This window comes from Crocuta crocuta, unplaced genomic scaffold, assembly GCF_008692635.1.
Source record: "Crocuta crocuta isolate KB4526 unplaced genomic scaffold, BGI_CrCroc_1.0 scaffold231, whole genome shotgun sequence".
Taxonomy (NCBI): Eukaryota; Metazoa; Chordata; class Mammalia; order Carnivora; family Hyaenidae; genus Crocuta; species Crocuta crocuta.
Window position 1 is genome coordinate 4,229,870 of NW_027528357.1, and position 23,008 is coordinate 4,252,877.

Here is a 23,008-nt window from a genome sequence, read left to right on the forward strand (position 1 = left end):
TAGATTTGTAGCTAATACTAGAAAAGCAATTTGAAATTTTTAAAAACATTTCTATTTCTTGGTTGAAAACTTTGCATATATATAGCATATTATCAACAATATGTCAGAAATCAACAAACAGGGGCACCTGGGTGGCTCAGTTGGCTAAGAATCCCACTCTTGATTTTGGCTCAGGTCCTGATCTTATGGTTCATGGGACCAAGCTCCACATCAGGCTGTGTGTTGAGTATGGAACTGCTTGGGATTCTCTCTCTTTGCTCCCACCCCCCACCCTGCTCACATGCACAGTCTCACTCTCTTAAAATAAATAAACATTAAAAAACAAACATAGTCTGATAAATGTTGCCACTTGAAAAAAATCAGTCTTTTTATTTTTAGACAGAACATGCTATACAAATTAGTCACATAGATATTACTTTAGCTCTCATTTTTGTTCAATCTATAGATGATAAAATAAACATAATGGAAAAGAAATCTTCACACTCCGATATATGGAATTCTTTTTTAAAAAAAATCTATTTCACATATTTAGGAGCTGTGATTAAATGGTAGGGAAGGATTTCAAACCAATCAAATTTATGGGCTACATTAGAGCAAAATAAGTCCGTATTTGCTGTGAATACTGCAGAAACTTGAAAAGTCATATTAATTAGGAAAACCAAAAATAGGCCAAAGAAAATTTTCTGAGAAAATGGGGCACTAGAGTTATGTAGTTAGTAAGCTTAATACCAGAATAGCATAGCATGTTCAAAAGAGGGAATTTAATGATAGACAATTAACATTAGCATAAGGTAGGGCTCTTCCACTGTCAGGAGATAAGTGGCATGCTGATTATCAGAGTGAATGCCAGTTAACATATGGAAGGGAATTAAGCTTTCCCTACACTTGCTAAAGTGACCTCTCTGATATGCAATGGGTAATTAGGGCTTTCTAAAGGTTTGAGATTATATTAGCACATTTCTTTCTGAGTTCTGATTGCAGACCCATCACACTGACTTTTACAATATCTGAATAGGTTCTGCATTAATATTGTTACACATTTCTTATAATGATAAAACTCTTCCCTTGTGGATTGTATTTGAATAAAAGACTAAAGGGCTTTTTTTTCTTTTCTTTTTACATCATAGACAGAAAATCTTTTCCATTGTTGCTGACATTCAGTAATATTTTTATTCACTTTGAAGTTTTTCCCAATTACAGGATTCCTCCTCACAATTTTTAAGTTTAGTAATGTCTGAGCTCTCAGTTAAACCTTCACTGTAAAAATTTCCTGTCCAGTGGTGTTTTTTTCTTAATGTAGCACAAGAGTTGAGCATTGATTAAAACCTTTTTCATAATCCTCAATAGCATTTCTAAGACTTTTTTCTGGTCTAGTGTCTCCAGTACTGAATAAAGTTGGTGTATACTCTAAAGCTTCTCCCACATTCATCACATTTAGACTGTCTTCCCCAGAATGGATTATCTCATGATCAATAAGATCAGAGAGCTGGCTAAAACTTCTGTTGCAATGAACACACCTGTGGGGTGTCTCCCTGGTGTGGATTCCCTGGTGTTCAATAAGTTCAGTGCATGTGCTGAAGGCTTTCCCACATGCATCACATTTATAGGGCTTTTCACTAGTGTGGATTCTTTGATGGTTAATGAGATCAGAGCGCCGACTAAAGCTTTTGCCACACTGATCACATGAATATGGTTTTTCCCCAGTGTGGATCCTCTGATGTAGGATAAGAGCTGAGCACTGACTGAAAGCCTTTCCACACTCCTGACATTTATATGGTTTCTCCCCAGTGTGGATTCTCTGGTGTTTGATAAGGTCTGAGTTCTGGCTGAAACTTTTGTTGCACTGTGTGCATGGGTATGGTTTTTCTCCAGTGTGGATTCTCTGATGAAGAATAAGGTCAGAACTCTGACTGAAGGCTTTCTCACAATGATCACAATGATAGGGCTTTTCCCCAGAGTGCACTCTCTGATGTTTAGTGAGGTCTGAGCTTTGACTAAAACTTTTACTGCACTGGTTACACCCATATGGCTTCTCTCCGGTATGTATTCTTTGATGTTTAACAAGGTCAGAACGACGACTAAAACTTTTAGTACAATCACTACATGGATAGGGTTTCTCTCCAGTGTGGATTCTCTGATGTAGAATAAGATTTGAGCTCTGACTAAAGGTTTTCCCACATTCATCACATTCATAGGGCTTCTCACCTGTATGAATTCTATGATGTTTTACAAGGTCCGATCTTCGACTAAACATTTTACTGCACTGGCTACACGAGTAAGGTTTCTCTCCTGTGTGAATTCGCTGGTGATTCATAAGATCTGAAAGCCTACTGAAGGTTTTGCTACACTGATTACATGGATAGGGTTTCTCTCCAGTGTGAATTCTCTGATGCAGAATAAGGACTGAGCTCTGATTAAAAGCTTTACCGCATTCATTACATTTATAGGGTTTCTCTCCAGTGTGAATCCTACGATGTTTAATAAGGTCTGAGTTCTGGCTGAAACTTTTGCTACACTGATTACATGGATAAGGTTTCTCCCCAGTGTGGATTCTCTGATGCAGAATAAGATCTGAGCTCTGACTGAAGGCTTTCCCACACACATCACATTTATATGGTTTCTCTCCAGTGTGGATTCTTTGATGTTTAATAACATCAGAACTCTGACTAAAATGTTTGTTACACTGGTTACATGTGTAAGGCTTCTCTCCAGTATGGATTCTCTGATGCTTAACCAGGTCTGAGCGCTGACTAAAACTTTTACTACAATGACTGCACTGATAGGGTTTTTCTCCTGTATGGATTCTCTGATGGATAATAAGATCGGAACTCTGACTGAAGGCTTTCCCACATTCATCACATTTATAAGGTTTTTCACCAGTGTGTACCCTTTGATGTTTAATAAGATCTGAGCTCCGACTGAAACTTTTAATACACCAAGTACAAGGATAGGGTTTCTCCCCAGTATGAATTCTCTGATGCAGAACCAGAGCTGAGCTCACACTAAAAGCCTTTCCACACTTATCACATTCATAGGGTTTCTCCCAATGGGTTCTTCGATGCCTAATAAGGCCTGTACTCCAAGCAAAGCTTTGCCCACATTCATCACAGTTGTGTTGTCTTTTTTTAAAGAGGTTTTGATCCTTTTCACTTAATTTATCTCCAAATTCACAGAATCCTCTGCTTTCAGAATCCTGGAGAACATCATCTCTGGGGTTGCCAGACTCTTCAGGCAATGATTTGATTTTTGTTGTAACTTCCTCCTCTGAAGCCACCTCTCCAATCTTGGTCTTAGTCTCACCATCTAGAACAATAAAAAATCCAAATGGAATGTATTCTCCATAATGTAAGAAAGTTTGAGGTGAAACAGATTTGTATTTACCTATAAAATGCCATCACAATAGGAGAGTGCTCCAAAACACTGAAAATTATCCTCCAAAAGAGAAATTAGGGAGAATCAATAAGTATTAGATCATAATAACCATTTATTGAAGTGGTTTACCAGATATGTTCTGTATATATTTGTCACAGGAGATCTGGGAATACTGAAACCTAGTTGTAGTAATTATGAAAGTTTGACTAAAAGCTAATACGCAAGCAATTAATTAACATAAGTAAGGTAAACAATGTGAAAGAGTATTTGCAGTGGGAGGGAGGAAGTGGAGGAGGAGGCAGTGGCAGCCTGGCTGTCACTGAGAGGACCACTAACCAGGCTGATCAGAGGCTGCTATTAGGGGAAAGAAGAAAGTATTAATGTCCAGGAATGGTCAGGACAGAATCTTGAATTTTCAAAAATAGGTCTATATAATCTCCCATCTCTTTTGTCCTGATTATTACAAGGAAGTGGCTATGAAAATATGATCCTATCTTGGGAAGAGCCATATTCAGTAACCAGACTTCCTAAATATAGAGTGTAAACCAGGAAAAGATCAAAAATCTCTTCTGAGTTGATTTTTGAGGAGGCCATTCCTATGCTTAACAATACCAGATGTCTGTGATGGTAGGAATTCCAGGGGAATTTTTGACTTTCAGCCCCCTGTTAAATGGTGTTTACTATAAAAGGCATACTATGGTCAGACTGCAAATGGTCTAGAGAGTTGAAAACATGGCACAGGTTAATTTCAAAGGCAAAAGTAAAATATCTCATGTCTCTAAGTAAAGGCTTCTTGCTTTACCAGAGGCAAGGGCATTGGAAAAAGTAGTTTATGGTTAAATCTAAATGTGTACTGACTGACTTAAGTAACATGAATGAAGTCTTATGGAGTTTACAATATACAGAGAATTAAAATACATGGCAAAAATAGCACGAGAGGAGGGAGGTACATAAAACGAAAATATTTTAAGATCTTTGGATTGTCCTAGAAATAGTAAACTAAGATAAAACTGTAATAAATCAAAAGTATATGTTGTAATAGGTTTAAGGCAGCCTATTTCAACCAGGGTTCCATAAGAGAATAAAGCAGAAATGATTTGCCCATTTTCTTAATTCTACCAAAGATGGTACACAGCTAGTACCATAATAGATAAGCATTGGTGCTTAATTCTTACAGAATAGTATCAGAAAAAGGCTGCTATGAGGTAACAATTAAGTACAATAAAAGGATGTAGAAACAATAAGCTAATAGAGAAAAAAATGGAAAAACAAAAGAACCTGATGTAAAATTGGGCAAAAAAGGAGAAAAAAAAAAGAAACGAAAGATGGGATAAATAAAAACAAATAAGAAGATAATATATTTACTTTTTTCTTCTTTTAAAAAAATGTTTATTTATTTTTGACAGAGAGAGACATAGAGCAAGCAGGGGAAGGACAGAGAGAGAGAGGGAGACAGAGAATCCCAAGCAGGCTCTGTATCACCAGTGCAGAGCCAAATGCAGGGCTCAAATTCACAAACTGTGAGATCATGACCTGAGCTGAAACCAAGAGCTGAATGCTTAACTGACTGAGATACCCAGGTGCATCAAGAATATGGTATATTTAAATTCAAACATCAACTATGTTATATGTAAATTAACTACTCCAATACAAAGCAAAGAAAAAGCAACAGCTAACAACATACTTAATGGATAAACATTGAATGCTCTTCTCCTAGGAACAAGGAAGCAAAATAAGGATACTCTCTCTTACCACTTCTATTCAACACTGTATAATCTCTATTCAATATTACTAGCCAATGCAACAAGACAAGAAAAATAACAGATACAAATAAGAAAAAAGTCAAGTTGTCTTTATTTATAGACTACATAATCATGTATACAGTAAATTCTAAAGTGTGTCAAAAAAGTTATTAGACCTTGTACATGAGTTTATTAGAGTAATATACAAAACCCAATTGCATACTAGCCATGAACAATTAAAGCCTAAAATTAAAAACTTCTTTTTGGTGGGGGGGGGCACCTGGGTGGCTCAGCTGGTTGAGTATCCAACTTCAGCTCAGGTCATGATCTCATGGTTCAGGAATTCAAGCCCCACACTGGGCTCTGTGCTGACAGCTCAGAGTCTGGAGCTGCCTGCTCAGATTTTGTGTCTCCCTCTCTCTCTGCCCCTCCCCCACTCATGCTCTCTCTCTCAAAAATAAATAAACATTAAAAAAATTAAACACAAGTGGTTTCAATGCTTTTATTCTCTTCAAACAAAACAAAAAAATTTTTTTGAGTAGACTTTGCACCCAACATGAAGTCCAACATGCTTGAACTCACGACCCTGAGATCAAGACCTGAGCTGAGATTAAGAGCCAGACACTCAATCAACTGAGCCACCCAGGTGCCCCTAAAATCATTTTTTAATTGCACCAAAAATGAAATATTTAAAAAGGAATTCAACAAAATATGTGTGATATCTTTATAATGAAAATTACAAAACATTGCTGAGAGAAGTTAAAAAAGACCTAATAAACAGAAATATATGCCATCATTTATGGAAAGATAGATTTAAATAGATTTAATATTAAGATGATGGAATCATTCCCAATATGATCTATAGATTCAACGCAACCCCAATGAAAACCTCAGCAGTCTTTTTTGTAGAAATTGACAAACTGATTATAAACTTTATGCACAGAAGTTTCTTGGAAAAGAAAAACAAAATTGGACAAGTTATGCTACCTGATTTCAAGTTTTATTATAAGTCTACAGTAATCAAAGCAGTGCATAATGTCAGATATATCTATAAATGGAATAAGACTGAGTCCATAAATATAGGTGCCTGGGTGGTTCAGCTGGTTAAGTGTCTGACTTCAGCTCAGGTCATGATCTCATGGTTTGTGAGTTTGAATGGCATCAGGCTCTCTGCTGTCAGCATGTAGCCCGCTTCGGATCCCCTGTCCCTCTCTTTCTTTGCCTCTCCACAACTCAAAAATAAATAAACATAAAAAAAAGACTGAGTCCATAAATAGATCCAAACATATATGTAAAATTGATTGCCAAGAAAGTTGCCAAGACAATTCAATGGTGAAAGGACAGTCTGTTCAACAAAAAGTGTTAGAACTGAACAATAAGATAAATTAGCCCTCTCTCCTTATGCTATACATAAATATTAACTAGAAATGTAATATAAATCTAAACAGAAAAACTAAAACTATAAAACTTCTAGAAGAAAACAAGGCATAGATGACCAAAGTTGATGCACAGACCTATGAGTAAATAAATCTGTGCTGTTTAAGCCACCCAGTCTGTGATACTTTGTTAAGTGAAGCCTATTTGAAGCCCTAGCAGACAAATAGAGCATGTTTTTGAACTCTATACATTTATAGAATTATATCACATATATTCTGTAACTTGCTTTTTTTGTTCAATATTATGTTTGGAAGACTCATCCATATTCATGTGTGTGGCTCTAGTCTGTTTATGTTCACCACTATAGTGTGACATATACCACAATTTATTTATTCATTCTCCTTCAATGGACAATAACATTTTGTTGCTTTAAGCAATGCTGATATGAATCTGCTGGTACATTTATTTCGATGCACACATCAAGTATTTCTCCAGGTTACATAAGCTTAGAATCAGAATTTTGGGGTCTCACTGTTGAGTGTACGAGTTCATATTGCTCTATATTCTAACCAATATTAAGTCTGTTCTTTTTTTAACCCATTGCAATCAGGTTTTTTATTTCCTTAACTCCATCAAAACCGCACTTACTAGGATTCCTAATAAGCTCTATCTTGACAAATCCAATTCTCAATCTTATTATTATTTGATATAGTCGATTACTCTCTTCTTAAAACATTTGTTTTATTCTTGCTAACATACCTTTCTTCTACTCTCCATACAATAGAGTGATCTTTATATGTTATTATCATGTATAAAATGCTCCAACGGTTTCCTTTCACACTGGGAATAAATTCCATGTCCTTACTATGGCTTGAAGGTCCCAACTCATCCTTTTTCTCTGTGTTCTCATTTCATTCCACAACCACCCCTATTTTCTGTCTACTCAAAACTGACCCTGTTCCTACTACATCAAAAGGTCCCTGGCATTTGCTATTCCCTCTGCCTGAAACAGTCTTCTCTCAGAAAGTCATGGGGCTTGTTCTTTCCTTCACTTCTGTCTCTAACCAACTGCTATCACCTCAGAAAGGGACAATACCTGGTGAGACCTGCATTTTTGAGGAGATAGATACCACAGTTGAATGTGCTGAAATAACCAATATGAGTAACTTGTAAGGTTATTTTTGAGTGAGACTCAAGAGTAAAAGAAGGCTCTGAAGAGGTCCTGGTTGCAATGCAAGTTGTCCTGTCACAGGACTTTATTAATCAGGATAACCAATGGTATTAGAAATGTCTGCAGCAGTCAGGGATGCTGTATTAAGCCTCTTGCAAGCTTGTAAAAGAGAACGACAGTGGAGTAAGGCCATACCCCCTTCAGCCAACAACCATTTTTTAGGTGAAAGGCAGACCCTGACTTGCACTTGGGCACTAACAGAGACTTCATGCTTGACCACAGAGCACCAAATGACTATTACAAACTGGCCATTGTGAACTAGCTATTTGATCCATCAAATCATGAAACTGGATATACAAACCAGCATTCCAATATAAAAGCAAGTCTGGAAGACAAATTCTATGTGCTAGTGACTTGGGTTGCCATAGTACCTTTTCCAATTGCTCCACTACCCCTCTCCATTAGCCTACATTCATGGCCTGATGGAAATTCTCTCTTACCAGTTAACAGAGGAGAAAAAGTACAAAATGGGTTTATAGATGGGCCTGACCAGTGTGTGGACACTAGCTGAAAATGATCTTTTACTTATTCCCTGACTCTGGAGTGACCTGAAACACACTGGTAAAGGCAAATCCTCCCAGTAGGCAGAATTTCATGTATACATCTGGTTGTCCATTTTCATGGAAGGCAATACAGCCTAAGATACATGTCTATATTGATTCATGGATAGTGACTAATGGATTATATAATTAGTTAGGTACCTCAAAGAACAAGGCTGTTAGACTAGAAATAAGGATTCTGGAAGAACATTTTGAGGCTAGGTCTCCTAGAATGAGGAAAAAAATGAATATATATTTGTGCCCTGGGTAAATACTCACCAAAGGGCATTCTCTGTAAAAAGCCTCTCAATCAGATGGACTCAGTGATTCATGTTATGAATGTCAATTAGCCTTTTTCACAAATGCTTGCCCAATGGATTTATGTACAAAATGGTCATGGCAGCAGGAATGGAGGCTATGAATGGGTTCAACAATATGGACATCTGCTTATCAAGGCTGATATGCCTATCATCACAGCTATATGCCTATGCAGTTAACTGCTGGGTCCAATACTGAGCCCCTAATAAGGTTCCTGGAGGGGAACTAGCCAGCCACTAGGGGACAGATTCATTACACTTGACCTCTTCTATCATTGAGAGGGCAACAATTTGTTTTCAAAGGACTAAATAGATAGCCCAGAAAGAAATTAGCATTGACTTAAGAGAATGTGTATTATTATCATGGTAATTCTGTACAATACTGTCTCCAAAGGAGTTATTTTATAGGGAAGGAAGTACAGCAACAAGCTCATATACGTGTAATTCATGGGTCTTACCACATTTCCCATCACCCAGAAGTAAGTTTCAATAATAGTGGAATGATATACTGAAGGCTCAGTTACAGTACCAGCCAGGCAACAACCCCCTGATAAATTTGGGGTGCTGTCATACAGGATGCAATATATGCCTTAAGCCAGAGGACAATAAACAGTGTTGCCTTCTCCACGGGCAGAATATATGGGAATAGGAGCCAAGGGTAAAGTAGTAATAAATATCTCTTCTTACTATATAACTAATAATCCACTTACATTATTTTTACTTTCTATCCCATAATCTTGGGTTTGGTGGTTTTAGGGTTCTGGTTCTCAGAGGAGAAATACTTCTACCATGGAATAAAGTCATGATTTTGTTAAATTTGAATCTGAGACCGCTTCCTGGCCATTTTGTACTCCTCATGCAGCTGAACCAACAGGCAAAGGAAGTATCATTCTACTGGCCAGCATGACTGATACCAATTGCTACTGGGGAACTGGCTGCTGCTATATACTAAGAGCAAAGAACAATATGTGTAGGCCTCAGAGGATTCAATGGAGGTGCTTCCCAGTTTTCTCATATCTAAATTGCCCAGTCAATGATAAACTGAAGCAATATGGAAGAGACAGGATCAAGGACTCTGATCATCCAGGAAAAAAGGTTCCTGTTACTAAACTAGGTAAAGAACTTTGCACTAAGATTCTGGCAGAGGGTACAGACAATATGGAATGGGTGATGGAAGAAGATAGTTATGATTATCAGTTTTGGCTTTGTGAATAGTAAAAACTATAGCAGTTATTTTAAGGTAATTATTCCTTTCCCCACTCTTCCTCAGTACTTATATGAAGAGCACCAGTGGCAGTGATGCTTATGTTTCAGATGGGAATATAATTTGATTACAAGTCAACCTGCGAAGAAATGGTAGCTTCAGAGACTGTTTTTCTGTTAAATTGGGAACATAATCCAAACAAAGAACAAAAGCAAATATTATAGATTAAAAGGGGTGGACTGTAATGGGATATTTCCCTTTCCGTCCTCTAGATCTACTGCTTACTTTGCTCTGTGCTTCAGAAGGCTGATACCAGTATATGGACTGCAGCTCTTGGGGTTCTGTGTCCTCTGGCTTGCAGTTAGATTTGGCCCAAAGTAGGAGGAGAATTGTAGAATGACCAGCTATCCTGGGTTGTCCAAAAACAGAGGTGGTTCTTGGGATATGGGACTTTTATTGCTAAATCCCAGGGAAACTGGGATCTAGCTCTTCACTCTACATTCTGGCTCTCTTCTTGCAGAGCCAGGAGCTGGCAGTGTTTCTTTGAGCAAAGGCCATGGCTCCTATTGGCAGTTCTACCCTACAACTATACTCTCCAGGATCTGGTAATTAGTCTCTTCCTTTGTAACTTTAGGACTAAAGGTAGCAACTGCTCCTCATTTTTTTGTTGTTGTTGTTTTTGGTTTTGGTCCAAGGTTGTTCTCTATCCTTAGTTAATTTCTATAATACTGCCCATCCTTTTCATGAAACATTGAATTACCTAATTTGCATTCAAACCATCTGTTTCCTGCTAGAATCCTGACTTATACATCCCGGTTTATTTTCTTCATAACTATTATCACTATCTATACTCTCATATATTTATTTATTTATTGTTTCTCCCACCAGAATGTAATCTCCTTGAGGGCAAAGGCTTTACCTTTTCAGTTCACTGCTACATGCCCAGGACTTATAATAGTGCCCGCAGAGAGTTAACACTCAGTAACTAATCATAGTATATGATTAGTAATAATTAATAAGCTATAGTCTGATCAACTAATACACTTTATCAACAATAGGTATTTGTTGAATAGTTAATTAAATTATTTGAAGGATACATTAATGTGAGCAGTGACTGTCTCTAGATGGTGGAGCTGTATATTAATTTTTGTTTTGTACTTTTCTGTATTTTATAAATGTACTTTATGTAATTATATTACTCTATAGTAAAAAAAAGTTATTTTACACATACTCTAAAAGACACAAACACATACAATATGTATATTAATGTATGTAAAACTGAAAGGAGACCCAATTCCTCAGTGATTCTCAGGAAAAATGAGAGCTAGATTTCTTAGAATAGATTCTTTTTTTTTAATTTTTAAAAAATGTTTTATTTATTTCTGAGAGAGAGAAAGAGGCAGCGTGAACAGGGGAAGGTCAGAGAGAGAGGGAGACACAGAATGTTAAGCAGGTTCCAGGCTCTGAGCTGTCAGCACAGAGCCCGATGTGGGGCTCTAACCCACACACCATGAGATCATGACCTGAGCTGAAGTTGGACGCTTAACCGACTGAGCCACCCAGGCGTCCTAGAATAGATTCTTTAGGTAAGACAAGTACCAAATACAGAAGACAGAAACAAAATAAAATAGAGATACTTCAAAACTATAAAGAGGCAGAAGATCTAGAGTAAAAGAAAATGACAATAGAGGATGAATTTCACAGGCAAAATGGCAGCCATGGGAAGACCAAAATCAGAAAGCAGCAAAATATGATGTGGGAATGAGACCCTGCAGAACATCTGAATAAAGTCAGGATTAACATTATCTTACTAAAAACAGCAGTGCACCAGTCCAGTCTGTGCTCAGAGCTTTATATACGGGAATATCATTAGGGCTTGTGGTGTTTGTTATAGTAGTAATCCTATCTCCAAATAACTATGCCCTTGTGTAGTTCTCTTCCACAATGACTCTGGAACTGGTCATGTGATTTCCTTTGGTCAGTACAACACAAGCAGGTTAGAAAAGTGCCTGTGCATTGCAGAGCTTTCCCACTCTCTGTATGGGAAACTGGCTGCCCTGTGAAACAGACTGGGCTAGCCTGCTGCAGATACATGACTCACACCATACCTGGCACGAACAGCCAGACATGTATGACTGCTACCAACTCAGACCATGGCCCTAGCTGAGCCACTAGGTGACTGCATGAGTGATCCCAGGCAACCAGGAGAAAAACTGCCCAGCTGAACCCAGCCTAAGTTGACGACCCACAGAACCATAGGTCATCATAGAAAATAATACGGTTTAAATATGTCTGATGTTTTGGAGCGCCTGGGTGGGTCAGTCTGACTTCAGCTTAAGTCATGATCTCCCAGTTGGTGAGTTCAAACCCTGCATCAGGCTGTGTGCCATCAGCATGGAGACCACGTCTGATTCTCTGTCCCCTTCTCTCTCTGCTTCTCTGGCTCTCCTCCACTCTCATGTGTATGTGTATGTGTGTGTGTGTGTGTGTGTGTGTGCGTGTGTGCATGTGTGCATGTGCACGCATGCACAGATGTGCTCGCTCTCTCTCAAAAATAAGTAAACATTTAAAAAAAGGTCTGATGTTTTAGGTCACTAAGTTTTGGGGTTCTTTATTATGTAGTAATAGACACAATCCTCAAAATAACCTCCAAGGTATGAGTTATAACATACTTATAAAATGGGGAAACAGAATCATGACAAAGCTAGTATTTGAATCCAGGCTGTCAGACTTCAAAACTTTAAACTATGTCCCTACAATACATAAAAAGGATGACCTGAAAAGATTTTTTTAGTGTTCATTTAGTTTTGAGAAAGAGAGACATAGCACGAGCAGGAGAAGGGCAGAGGGAAAGGGAGACACAGAATGGGAAGCAGGCTCCAGGCTCTGAGCTGGCAGCACTGAGCTCTCTCGGGGCTCAAACTCACAAGCTAGGAGATAATAACCTGAGCTGAAGTTGGAAGCTTAACTAACTGAGCCACCCAGGCGCCCCATAAAAGATGACCTGAGAAGATTTTAAAGGGAGAATATCAAACACTGACAGATTGGTGATAAAGTGGTTATAACAGGAAAAAAATGGGTAACTCTGGGGACTTAAGGAGAGGAGGGAACTCCATGAGAATCTGATTGCTAAAATTCACAATAAAGCCATTGTGATGTGCTTGCAGCACTACAGTACTGCCTAATATAGTGAAGGTAGGCAATGAAGAATACCAACAGCACTTGAAAACACTAATACAGGGGCGCCTGGGTGGCTTAGTCGGTTAAGCGTCCGACTTTCGCTTGGGTCATGATCTCGCGGTTGGTGGGTTCGAGCCCCGCGTCGGGCTCTGTGCTGACTGCCAGCTCAGAGCCTGAAGCCTGCTTCAGTCTGTGACTCCCTCTCTCTCTGACCCTCCCCTGCTCACGCTGTCTCTCTCTCTCTCTCCTAGAAATGAATAAAAAACATTAAAAAAAAAAAAAGAAAACGCTAATACAGCACCAGTAACAACCCTCCCCACCCTCTGAAACCATTAAGAAGGATAAAACACACTGCTTCTCACCTGACAGAAGGTGGTGTTCCTGAGATTCAGAATCGAAGTGGATCTCCATGGGCTGCAACTGGACACTTAACACCTCAGGGAGCAACTGGAGAATTACCATTTCCTTAGCAAGCTGTTCTTGTCCATATAGGAGTCTGAAGCCTGGAGGCAACTGGGCACCACTGGGCTTGGAAGAGAATCATGGTGGAGACTGGAGATAAAGTTTCTGAGACTAGACCACCAGAAACATCCCCTAGATTGAAAAGAAGTGAAGGAGAAAACAAAATCTCATTTAATCTCCAAGTGCTTTTCTCTCAGAATTTACTAAGCTTCCTCCCTCATCATCCAGGAGTCAGGCGTTCTTTGGACATGTACTCTCCATCCCAAGTCTAGAGACCTTCAAACATAACTGGAGGTTAATGCTAACTGAAATAAAGGCATACTGGAAAGATACCGCAGGGGAGGGAAATGAAAATTTTTGTTCCAGCGGTTAACACTGTATTGGCTGCCTTTACCATACCGAACTGACATTACGGATCCCTCATCATTATCTGTTTTTCTTTCCCTCTTTCCCTTCTTCCCAGCACTCACACGTGCAGGTTACTCTTTCCCGAGGCACGCTCGGCTCATCTGCGTGAACGCATCCCCTTCCTGATTCCACTTGCCCCCAAAGTTTCTGGTGTTCATTCAGGTGAACCCAAGGCCGAGCGGGCGCTGACCGGGAACCCAAAGCACACTAGGCCAAGGAGCCACCGAGCCCAGGAGCGGCGCCTGGGGGGACCCCGGAGGCCTAGACTCTCCATGAACACAACAAAATACACAGGGCTCCCTGGCGGCGCTGCAAGGCACAGGGGACATCACCCGAGTTCCTCGGCCTCCCGCGACCTGACACCACCCATACCCCGACTTGTTCTCCAGGTCGCTGTCAAGCCTCACATGCTGCGAACCCGCCATCGCCACGTCCGCTCTAGGAATCTGGGAGGATTGCTCAGCTCTATGGCGCGGGACCTCGCAAGTGCGCACACGCAAGGGGGCGGCGGCCGCGGCGGGCTGCGGGTCGCGGCGGCTGTTGGCCGAGAGAGTTAACCCGTGAACCTCCGCGCAGCTGACCTCAGCCCGGCCGTAGCTAGCGACCTGGTGAGCCAGCGACAGGTACCTCGCTGCCCTATCTGCCGGTTCTTGGCGTGAATGTCGAAACATCTTTCACGAAAGATCTCTGGGGGCAGGGTAGGTTTTCTGACTACGTAATGAGTTCATCCTTATTATCTTATTCATTTTGAATCCCCATTCCAAACCTTCCCTTCATATTCGCTCGTGTGCTTCCGTTCTAACTTTCTTCCTGCCCTCTCTGGTTTTTCCTGACCTCTTTGGTTTTTCCCTCAGAACAGTGGCATGCCTCCAAACCATCTGGAAGCTGTGTTAAAATACTTTTTACTGGACCTCGTCCCCGGAGTTTACCACTTAGTAGGTCTGGGAGCCCAGGTTCAGGTGCTTGTGCTGTTGGCTCTGGGACCACACTTTGAGAACCATTGCCCTAAAAATAAGTAATAATCAGCAATTCCTGAATTGCGGGGAAGCTGGAGTTTCATGTACTTTGCCATCAATGAAGGCCACAGGGTCCATTTCTAAATAGCTTACTTAAGAGGAAGTTAAAAAATATGTGGAGACAAATGAAAATGAAAACATAATAGTGCAGAAATCTTTGGGAGGCAGCAAAAGCTGCTCTAAGAGGGAAGTTTATAGCAATACAAATCTACTTCAAGAAACAAGAAAAGTCTCAAATAAATAACCTAATCTTACACCTATAGGAACTAGAAAAAGAACAAACGAGAATCAAAACCAGTAGAAGGAAGGATATAATAAAGACTACAGCAGAAATAAACGAAATAGAAACGAAACAGTTTTCTTGCCAGTATAATCTTCATTGTGGCTAAAGGATCAGGGTGAGAAGAAGGACCTGAAATTGGGGGGAGGGGGGTGCATATCACGATAGGAAAGGATATTGTTGTGTCCTTGGAAATATCTTGGGAAGTAAGGGGGAATTAGGAGAAGGACTGAGACATATGATTTAGGTTGAGATGTTGGGAAGGAGAGGTACAGGTTTGAGAAAGTGGTGGCTGGCTGAAATGATGGCTGAGGTACAAGTCGAGGGCTTTCTGTTCCAGCCCAAGACTGTTTTTCTGATCTCTGAAATCTTAGGGATGTACAAATGAGACCCTAATATCCCTGTAAATAACTTGTTTGGGGTCCAGTCCTCCCAAGAATGGAGTGCAGATACTTTTTTTTAAAAACCAGTTTTACTGTGATATAGCAGACAAGTAATAGTCAGCAAATATTTAGGGTAGACAGTTTGGTAGGTTTTGTCATATGCATGCAGTTGTGAAACCATCACCACAGTAAAAATAGTGAACACCTCCAGCAACCCGAGACGTTTCCTTCTATCTTGAGTTATCTCCTCCGTTTCTTCCTGCAGCTCCTAACCACTGTTCTGCTTTGTGTTACTATAGATTAGCTTGCATGTTTTGCAGATTTATTTAAATGGAATTACACAGAATGCACTCTTTTTTTGGTCAGACTTCTTTCACTGAGCATTATTATGAGATTTATCTATATTACTGTGTGTATTAGTAGTCCGTTCCTTTTTGTTGCTGAATATATATTCCTAATGGAATTTATCTATATCTATCTATGTATCTATGTATCTATGTATCTATCTATCTTCCTAATGGAATACTGTGTGTATAAGTAGTCTGTTCCATTTTGTTGCTGCATGAATATATATATTTCTAATGGAATTCCATTATATATATATATGATATATATATATCACAATTTATTTATCCATTCATGAGTTGATGGGAGTTTGGGTTATTTCCAGTTTTTTTACTATTACAAATAAAGCTGCTATGAACATTGGTGTCCAAGACTTTATATGGACATATACTTTTTTCACTTTCATGGTAGTTGTATGTTTAACATTTTAAGAAAGTATTACACTGTTTGTCAGAGTGGCTGAGTCATTTTTCATTCCCACCAGCAGTATATGAGAGAATACCATAGTTGACATACTACTTTTGACAAGTTTTTAGTAAAAGAGAATCAGAAAGTTAACCAAAGGTTAATTCTTATGTGCAAAGGTAAGGGTTTTATTAACTTTTTACATGGAAATAATGACGTGAACATATGCTTTGTGTGTTTAACGGAGAAAATCAAACTTTTTCAGATTGTGCTAGATTTGTTGCTTTGTGGAGTCTTACCAAAGATGTTGCATTCTGAGGCTGAGAAGCTAGCTTGGAATCTAAGTTTGATCAGTCAGCCAAAACAACCCTAGACCCAGTTGTGGTCCACACCAGCTGACTCTGAAGAGGTTCCTCTCAGTGAGGCAAAAAGAATTCAAAGGTTTCCAAAGAGATCAGGAGTGATAATACAGGCATGGGAAATGATATTAGATTCTCAAGAATGAAACTGATAGCTCACCCACCAGTATTCTGCCTCATTTCTGTTTCCTATTGCATTTCCTCTTGGGGGAAACTAGGCCAAACTGACAAATGTCTGATTTAGGCATAAGGTTCTGGAGCAGTGGTTCTTAATCCTTTTTGGATAATATAACTACTGTGAGACTAAGATAGAAACTACAGACCTCTTCTTCAGAAAGTTGAACATAAAGACCTAAATGTGAACTTTTGCTTATCATGTATTATATTGTATGAGAAATTAATTTCCTTTAGGCTATATAAGCAGTCTTCACAAAGAATTAATTTTAATCTAAAAATTAATCTCTAGGTACAGGTAAACAAGGGAAATAAATCCAAATTGTGAAGCTAAATGAAAAAATTAACTTTCCTTTTTGTCAAATAAATATTAACAAAGGTTAATAAGATATTAACAGCAGTAGGCTGCTGCTATTTGTTTTTTGAATGATAGATCTAAATTATGGACAATCCAACGTCTTTGAAATGTTAATATGCATGTCCAATTGACTGTGACTTTTTAAGAACAGAACAAGTACTGAAAACTGAGATTCAGAAAGTGAACTAATGGCCAGTATAATCAGTTTCCAAGGTTCACTTTGACAGAGATGAGTGGGCTTATATCAGAAACAGCAGAAACAGCAGAACTCCCCAAGACCTAGAGTCAAATTCAAACCAGATCATTTCTTTTCAATCAGTGAGGTCACTGGCATCAGTCTGAAGTCTTCAACTTCAAAACCAAGTCACAGCAGTTTGAACGACTCTTGGTTTGTACTTAACATATTATTGTGGGTTGAATTGTGTCTCCCATCACAATTGTGTACCTGTTAATGTGACTTTATTTGTAACCTGGGTCTTTGCAGATGTAATCAAGTTAAGATGAGATCATACTGGAATAAGGTGGGCCCTAACCCACCAGCTGGGGTCTTTATAAGAAAAGGTAGGTTCATACTCAAAGGAGACTCACAGAGGGGAGAGGACACCAAGCGAATGTGGAGGCAGTCATTAAAGTGATGCATCTACAAGGCAGAGAACAGTAAGGATTGCCAGAAACTGCCAGAAGTTAGGAAATAGGCATGAGCCTTAGCACTTTCAGAAGGAGCATGGTCCTGCCAGCACCTTGATTTTGGATTTATAACCTCTAGACTGTGAGAAAATAAATTTCTGTTCTATTAAGCCACTCTGTGCCACCAGAAGTGAGGTGCTGCTTTAACAAATGCCTAAAAATGTTGATGTGGCTTTGGAATTGGGTAATGACAAGAAACTGGGAGAGTTTTGAGGCCCATGAAAGAAAAGACCTAGTTTGTCTTGAAGAGATTGTTGGTATAAATATGGGTGTTAAAGGTGATTCTGGCAAGGGCTTGGAAGGAAGGGAAAAGGACAGTAGAGCAGTTTTATGTCATCTTAGAGAATACATATATTGTCATGAACAGAATTTTGCTAGAAATATTGAACATTCAGTACACTCCTGGTGAGGTATCAGACAGAAATGGAGAACACATTATAGGAATCTGGAGAAAAGGTGATACTTGTTTCACAATTAGCAGAAACTTAGCTGAATCACGGTCTACTGTTGAGTGGAAAATAGAACTTGTGAGTGATGAACTTGGATATTTAGCTGAGGAGCTATCCAAGCTTTCCAAGTATGAAAGATGTGTTCTACTTTTTCCTTGTTGATTATAGTAAAATGTGAGAGGAAAGAGATAAATTGAGAAAGGAACTGTTAAGCAAAAAAGGAATCAGTACTTCATGACTTAGGAAATTTCCCAGCCTATCCTTGCTCTGGAGACAAGGCCATGAATATAGCTAGACAAAGTTTTGGTGAAGAGATTGGGTATGTGACTCATGGATCCAATCAACTTATCTCAAGAGAAACCAGAAACAGAAATGGGGGTACCCAAGAAGGATCTGTGGAGAACCCTGCATATAACTGTGGGGACCCCAAATATCCATAGAAGACCAACATGGTTTTTGAGAATGTTATATCACCAGATATACCACCAGCTTGGACTGAATCAGACAGAGACAGGACAAAATGAAGGAAGACTTCTAGGATTCTACATGCAGGAAATGGGGTGCCCAGTGAGGGGGTCCACTTCTGAGGGCTGAGAGACCAGAACCACCTCAGATGAGAGGCACTGATGGAGCTTCTGTTGTTGCAGGAGGCATATGAGCAACAGAATAATTTGTGAATTCTACAGATATTTGGAAATTAAACAGCCTATATCTAAATAACCTGTGCTTCAAAGAAGAAATCACATAGGAGATTAGAAAAGATTTTAAACTTTGGGTGCCTGGGTAGCTCAGTTGGTTGATCATCCAACTCTTGATTTTGGCTCAGGTCTTGATCTCAGGGTAGTGGGATTGAGTCTCAAAGCCAGGCTTCATGCTGAGTGTGGAACCTGCTTGGGATTCTCTCTCTCTCTCTCTCTCTCTTCCNAATGAAATGCAACATATAACATTTTATGAGATGCAACCATAGCAGCATGTAGAGAAAAATTTATAACTTTAAAATACCTATATTGGCACACCTGAGTGACTTAGTCGGTTAAGCGTCCAGCTTCTGCCCAGGTCATGATTTTGTGGCTCATGAGTTCAAGCTCCTCATCCAGCTCTGTGCTGACAGCTCAGAGTCTGGAGCCTGTTTTGAATTCTTTGTCTCTCTCTCTCTGTCTGCCCCTCCCCACTCATGCTCTCCCTCTGTCTCTCTCTCTCTGTCAAAAAAAAAAAAAATTTTTTTTAAATTAAAATAAAATCCCTATATTAGAAAAGGAAATCTCATATCAGTAATCTAAGCTTCCACCTTAAGAAACTTGAAAAATGTCAGCAAACTTAACAAAAAAGGAGAAGGAAGGAATTAATAATGATTAGAGTAGTAATTACTGAAACAGAAAACAGAAAAACAATAAAGAAATATCAATGAAACCAAAATTTTACTCTTTGAAAATATAAGCAAAAATTGACAAGCCTTTAATAGACTGATCTAGAAAAAAAGAGCAAGATCAACAAAAACAGAGAAGAGGGGACATCACTACCAACTCTGTAATGATTTAAATGAATATAAGGGAATACTATGAATAACTTTATGCCAACATATTACACAACATAAGTGTCATGGACAAATTACTTGAAATATACAAATTATTAAAAGTGACTGAAAAAGAAATAGAAGATGTGAATAAATGTATGAACAGTAAAGAAATTGAGTTAATAATGAAAAACTTTCTAACAAAGAAAAACACAGGGCCACTAAATTCGATCAAACGTTTATACCAGTCTTTCACAATCTCTCCCAGAAAATAGAGAGGGCCGGTAATTACTTTGATAACAAAGCAGACAAAGACATCACAGGAACAGAAAACAATATCTGGAAAAGAAAACCAACCAATATCTCTACCTATAAACACAGAAGTCCTCAATAAAATATTAGCAATCAACTTCATTAATATGTAAAAAGAATTATACACTGTGATTCAGTGGAATTTATCCTAGTAATACAAGGTTGGTTTAACATCCAAAAATTAATGTATACAGAGATTTAAATACTTCACTTTCAATAATGTTTATCAATAATAGAATGAATGGATATTGGCATAATCATACAATGTATTATTAGAAATAAAAATGTACAGTGTTCTGTGTACATATGTGCAAAACAATATGAATGGATTTTACAGTGTTGAATGACTGACTTAAAGTGCATATTGAATTGCATTTACATACAGTAGAAAAAGAGGCAAACCAACCTATCGCGATCAGAGTTCAGTGTAGTGGCTGTGTTTCAGGGCTGGAGGAGGGTGGGGACTTGAGAGCAGAAGGGGGGACTTCTGAAGACTGATAATGTTTCTTCGCTGGAGTACTGGGACAGGAGGATGTTCCGTTTGTGAAAATTCAACAAACTGTATGTGCATTTATTTACTTGTAAAATCAGCATTACTGACCAATACTGTTTGGCTGTTCTGCATTCAGAGCATCAAAACACAGACCAAAATGTAGCATTTTTATTATAATGCTTCATCTTATTTTCTGAGACAACTCCACCTACCTATCTAGCATCATTCTCTCCCCATCAGCTTTGTATCTCTTTTCTTCTATCTTCAATTTTTCTTCCTACTCACATTTTACCTTTTTTTTTTTTTGACAAATCTACTAATTAGATCTCTAGTATCTTTAAAAAACAAACACCGTTCAATCTTGTTGCCTAGTCCCACCAAGTGTCCTTTTTTTTTCCCTTCGTGCACGATCACATTTCTCAAAAGAAACTATTACGTATTTTCAGTGTCTTATCATACACTTCTTAACCCCTGGCAAGTACATTCCACATGTAACATCTTTCTCCAGCCCTTCTTCCGCCCCTCCCCTAAATAACAGCATCACCTGAGTTCTCACCTCTTCCAGCTCTTTGCCCCATCCGCTAGTCACCAGTTCTCTCTCCTGAAACGCTCGTTTGACTTTTATGATTTTTGAACCATCTGGACCCTCCTCTTCTGAGAAGCTCCTCCTCTCTCTCTGTTCTTGCCCTTCCCATCCCCCCACATTGGTATTTTATAATTCCCTGTTTATTTTCCAGAAGATCTCCCTTGGCGATGTCATCCCCTTCTCTACCTTCAGTCATATTTTCAGATACTAGCAAATCCTACGCTAAGTTCATATTTATAAATGCCTGTCTTCTTTTTCTTAACTATTTTCCCCTTTAATCCACGCTACTCAGTATGTCAGATACCTCCCCAAAGTATCATTAAGTCCGTGTCACGTGTAAACGGCCTACACTGATTACTAAATGGCGTTCCTCTTTTCCGAGCCTGGCATTTCAAACTCTCCAAACCTGACACCACTGTATCCTTCGGCCTAGGTTCCAGCCAGCTAAGATGCTGGGCTAATTCCCCAGCATGCCCTGAACTTCCCACTGCGGTGCTCTTCCTCCGGCCACTCCCATAAATCAACATTTTAGTCGTTAGACAAGACTCGGCTTGAGTAGCGCCTTCTATGAGAAAATTATTCTCACTCTCCTGCTGCGTCCTGGCCCTGCACGCCCTTGCCCACGACGGCAGCGTGGATTCTCCACTTCGCACCCTCGCCAAGCCTGGGGTGGGCCCTTCCGTCCCCACGCACTCCACCCCAAGCTTCGAGAACTGTCACTGAAGACAGGGTTTTGTGGTGTACGAATGTGGTCGTGTCCGCCTCTTCCCCAAACGTACAGATGGAGGGTTCTATTTTTATCTCCTTGGAGATAAAGCTCTTTCTTCCTGTATTTCTTTTTTCTTCTCTCCGTCGCCTGTCAACCATTTTGAAGCGGAGCTGTCCCCACCCGGACCCTCGCAGAGACGTACCCCCTCCCGGCTTCGCACCCCTTCTCCCAAGGCTCTGTGCTGCACGCCCGCCACAGAGCTGCAAATTTGCAGTCCTCCGGCTTCCTAGAGGGGCGCGCCCGCCCCCACTTCCGGCGCGCGCGGCTCCAGCCGTTCTGCACCCTTCTTGGGGTCTGTCCCGCGGCCCGCTGAGCGAAGGGTGAGTGAGGCTGTTCGGCAGCGCGGCCCCGGGTGCTTCCCAAACCGCCCCTGTCCGGCCTCTGCCCTCCCCGCCGCTTTGCCTCAGCCTGGCCCTGACACAGGCAGAGGCTGCGGTTGTACCAGGTGGCCGCCCCTCCTCGAAGCTTCTGTCCATCCGCGCATCCGTCAGTCGGGCCATTTCTTCATGCATTTGTATGTTTGCCTGCCCATCCACCCGCCCTAGTGCCCTTTGACTTCACAAGCTCTTACCGTGCGCCGCCGTGTGACAGGCTGCAGGCTGAGGAGTAGGAGATGAATTGATGGAATCTTTCCTCCCACTTCTCAAGCAGCTAGAGCTCGCTCTTGAGTCAGGTCTCAACTGACCGTCCTGACTTCCCCAGTCTAGGTTAGATAGGTTCTTTATCAGTCACCCTCAGAGCCCTTTCTACTTTCCCCTTTGTAGTTCTTATCACGCATAAGTTAGGTAATTATGCGTCCTGTTTAACGTCTGCCTCCCTACTAAATTTTTAAGTTCTGTAATGACAAGGACACGGTCTTGTTTATAATTCTTTGCTCAGTGCCTAGAGCAGTGCCTGCACAAAGTAAGCATTTTGTAACTATTGTTGAAGAAATGTGTGGAAAAACACCTCCTGGAAAGGGCTGTTGGTTTGGTGGGGAAGGCAGATGTGAAAAGACAGTGTGGCAGAGCACATATCTAAGAGTATGGACTCTGGAATCAGACCGTT

The 23,008-nt window shown here is 39.9% G+C and overlaps 1 protein-coding gene across 3 annotated transcripts in view; it reads right to left on the bottom strand.

Annotated features, from left to right (window-relative positions):
- Nucleotides 1-359: 359 nt before the first annotated feature.
- LOC144223102 (uncharacterized) overlaps nucleotides 360-23,008 on the bottom strand; it is a 46,771-nt gene continuing 24,122 nt past the window's right edge. Inside the window, exons 1-3 of one of the 3 annotated variants that reach the window (XM_077753803.1) lie at nucleotides 14,240-14,293; nucleotides 13,325-13,556; nucleotides 360-3,303 (exon numbers count right to left, since the gene is read on the bottom strand). In XM_077753803.1, coding sequence (XP_077609929.1) covers nucleotides 1,292-3,303; nucleotides 13,325-13,424 — 2,112 coding nt within the window. In that variant the 5' untranslated portion in view covers nucleotides 13,425-13,556; nucleotides 14,240-14,293 and the 3' untranslated portion in view covers nucleotides 360-1,291. Of the gene's footprint in view, nucleotides 3,304-13,324; nucleotides 13,557-14,204; nucleotides 14,294-23,008 lie in introns of those variants that run through there. The other 2 variants (XM_077753802.1, XM_077753804.1) reach the window with 2 other exon arrangements.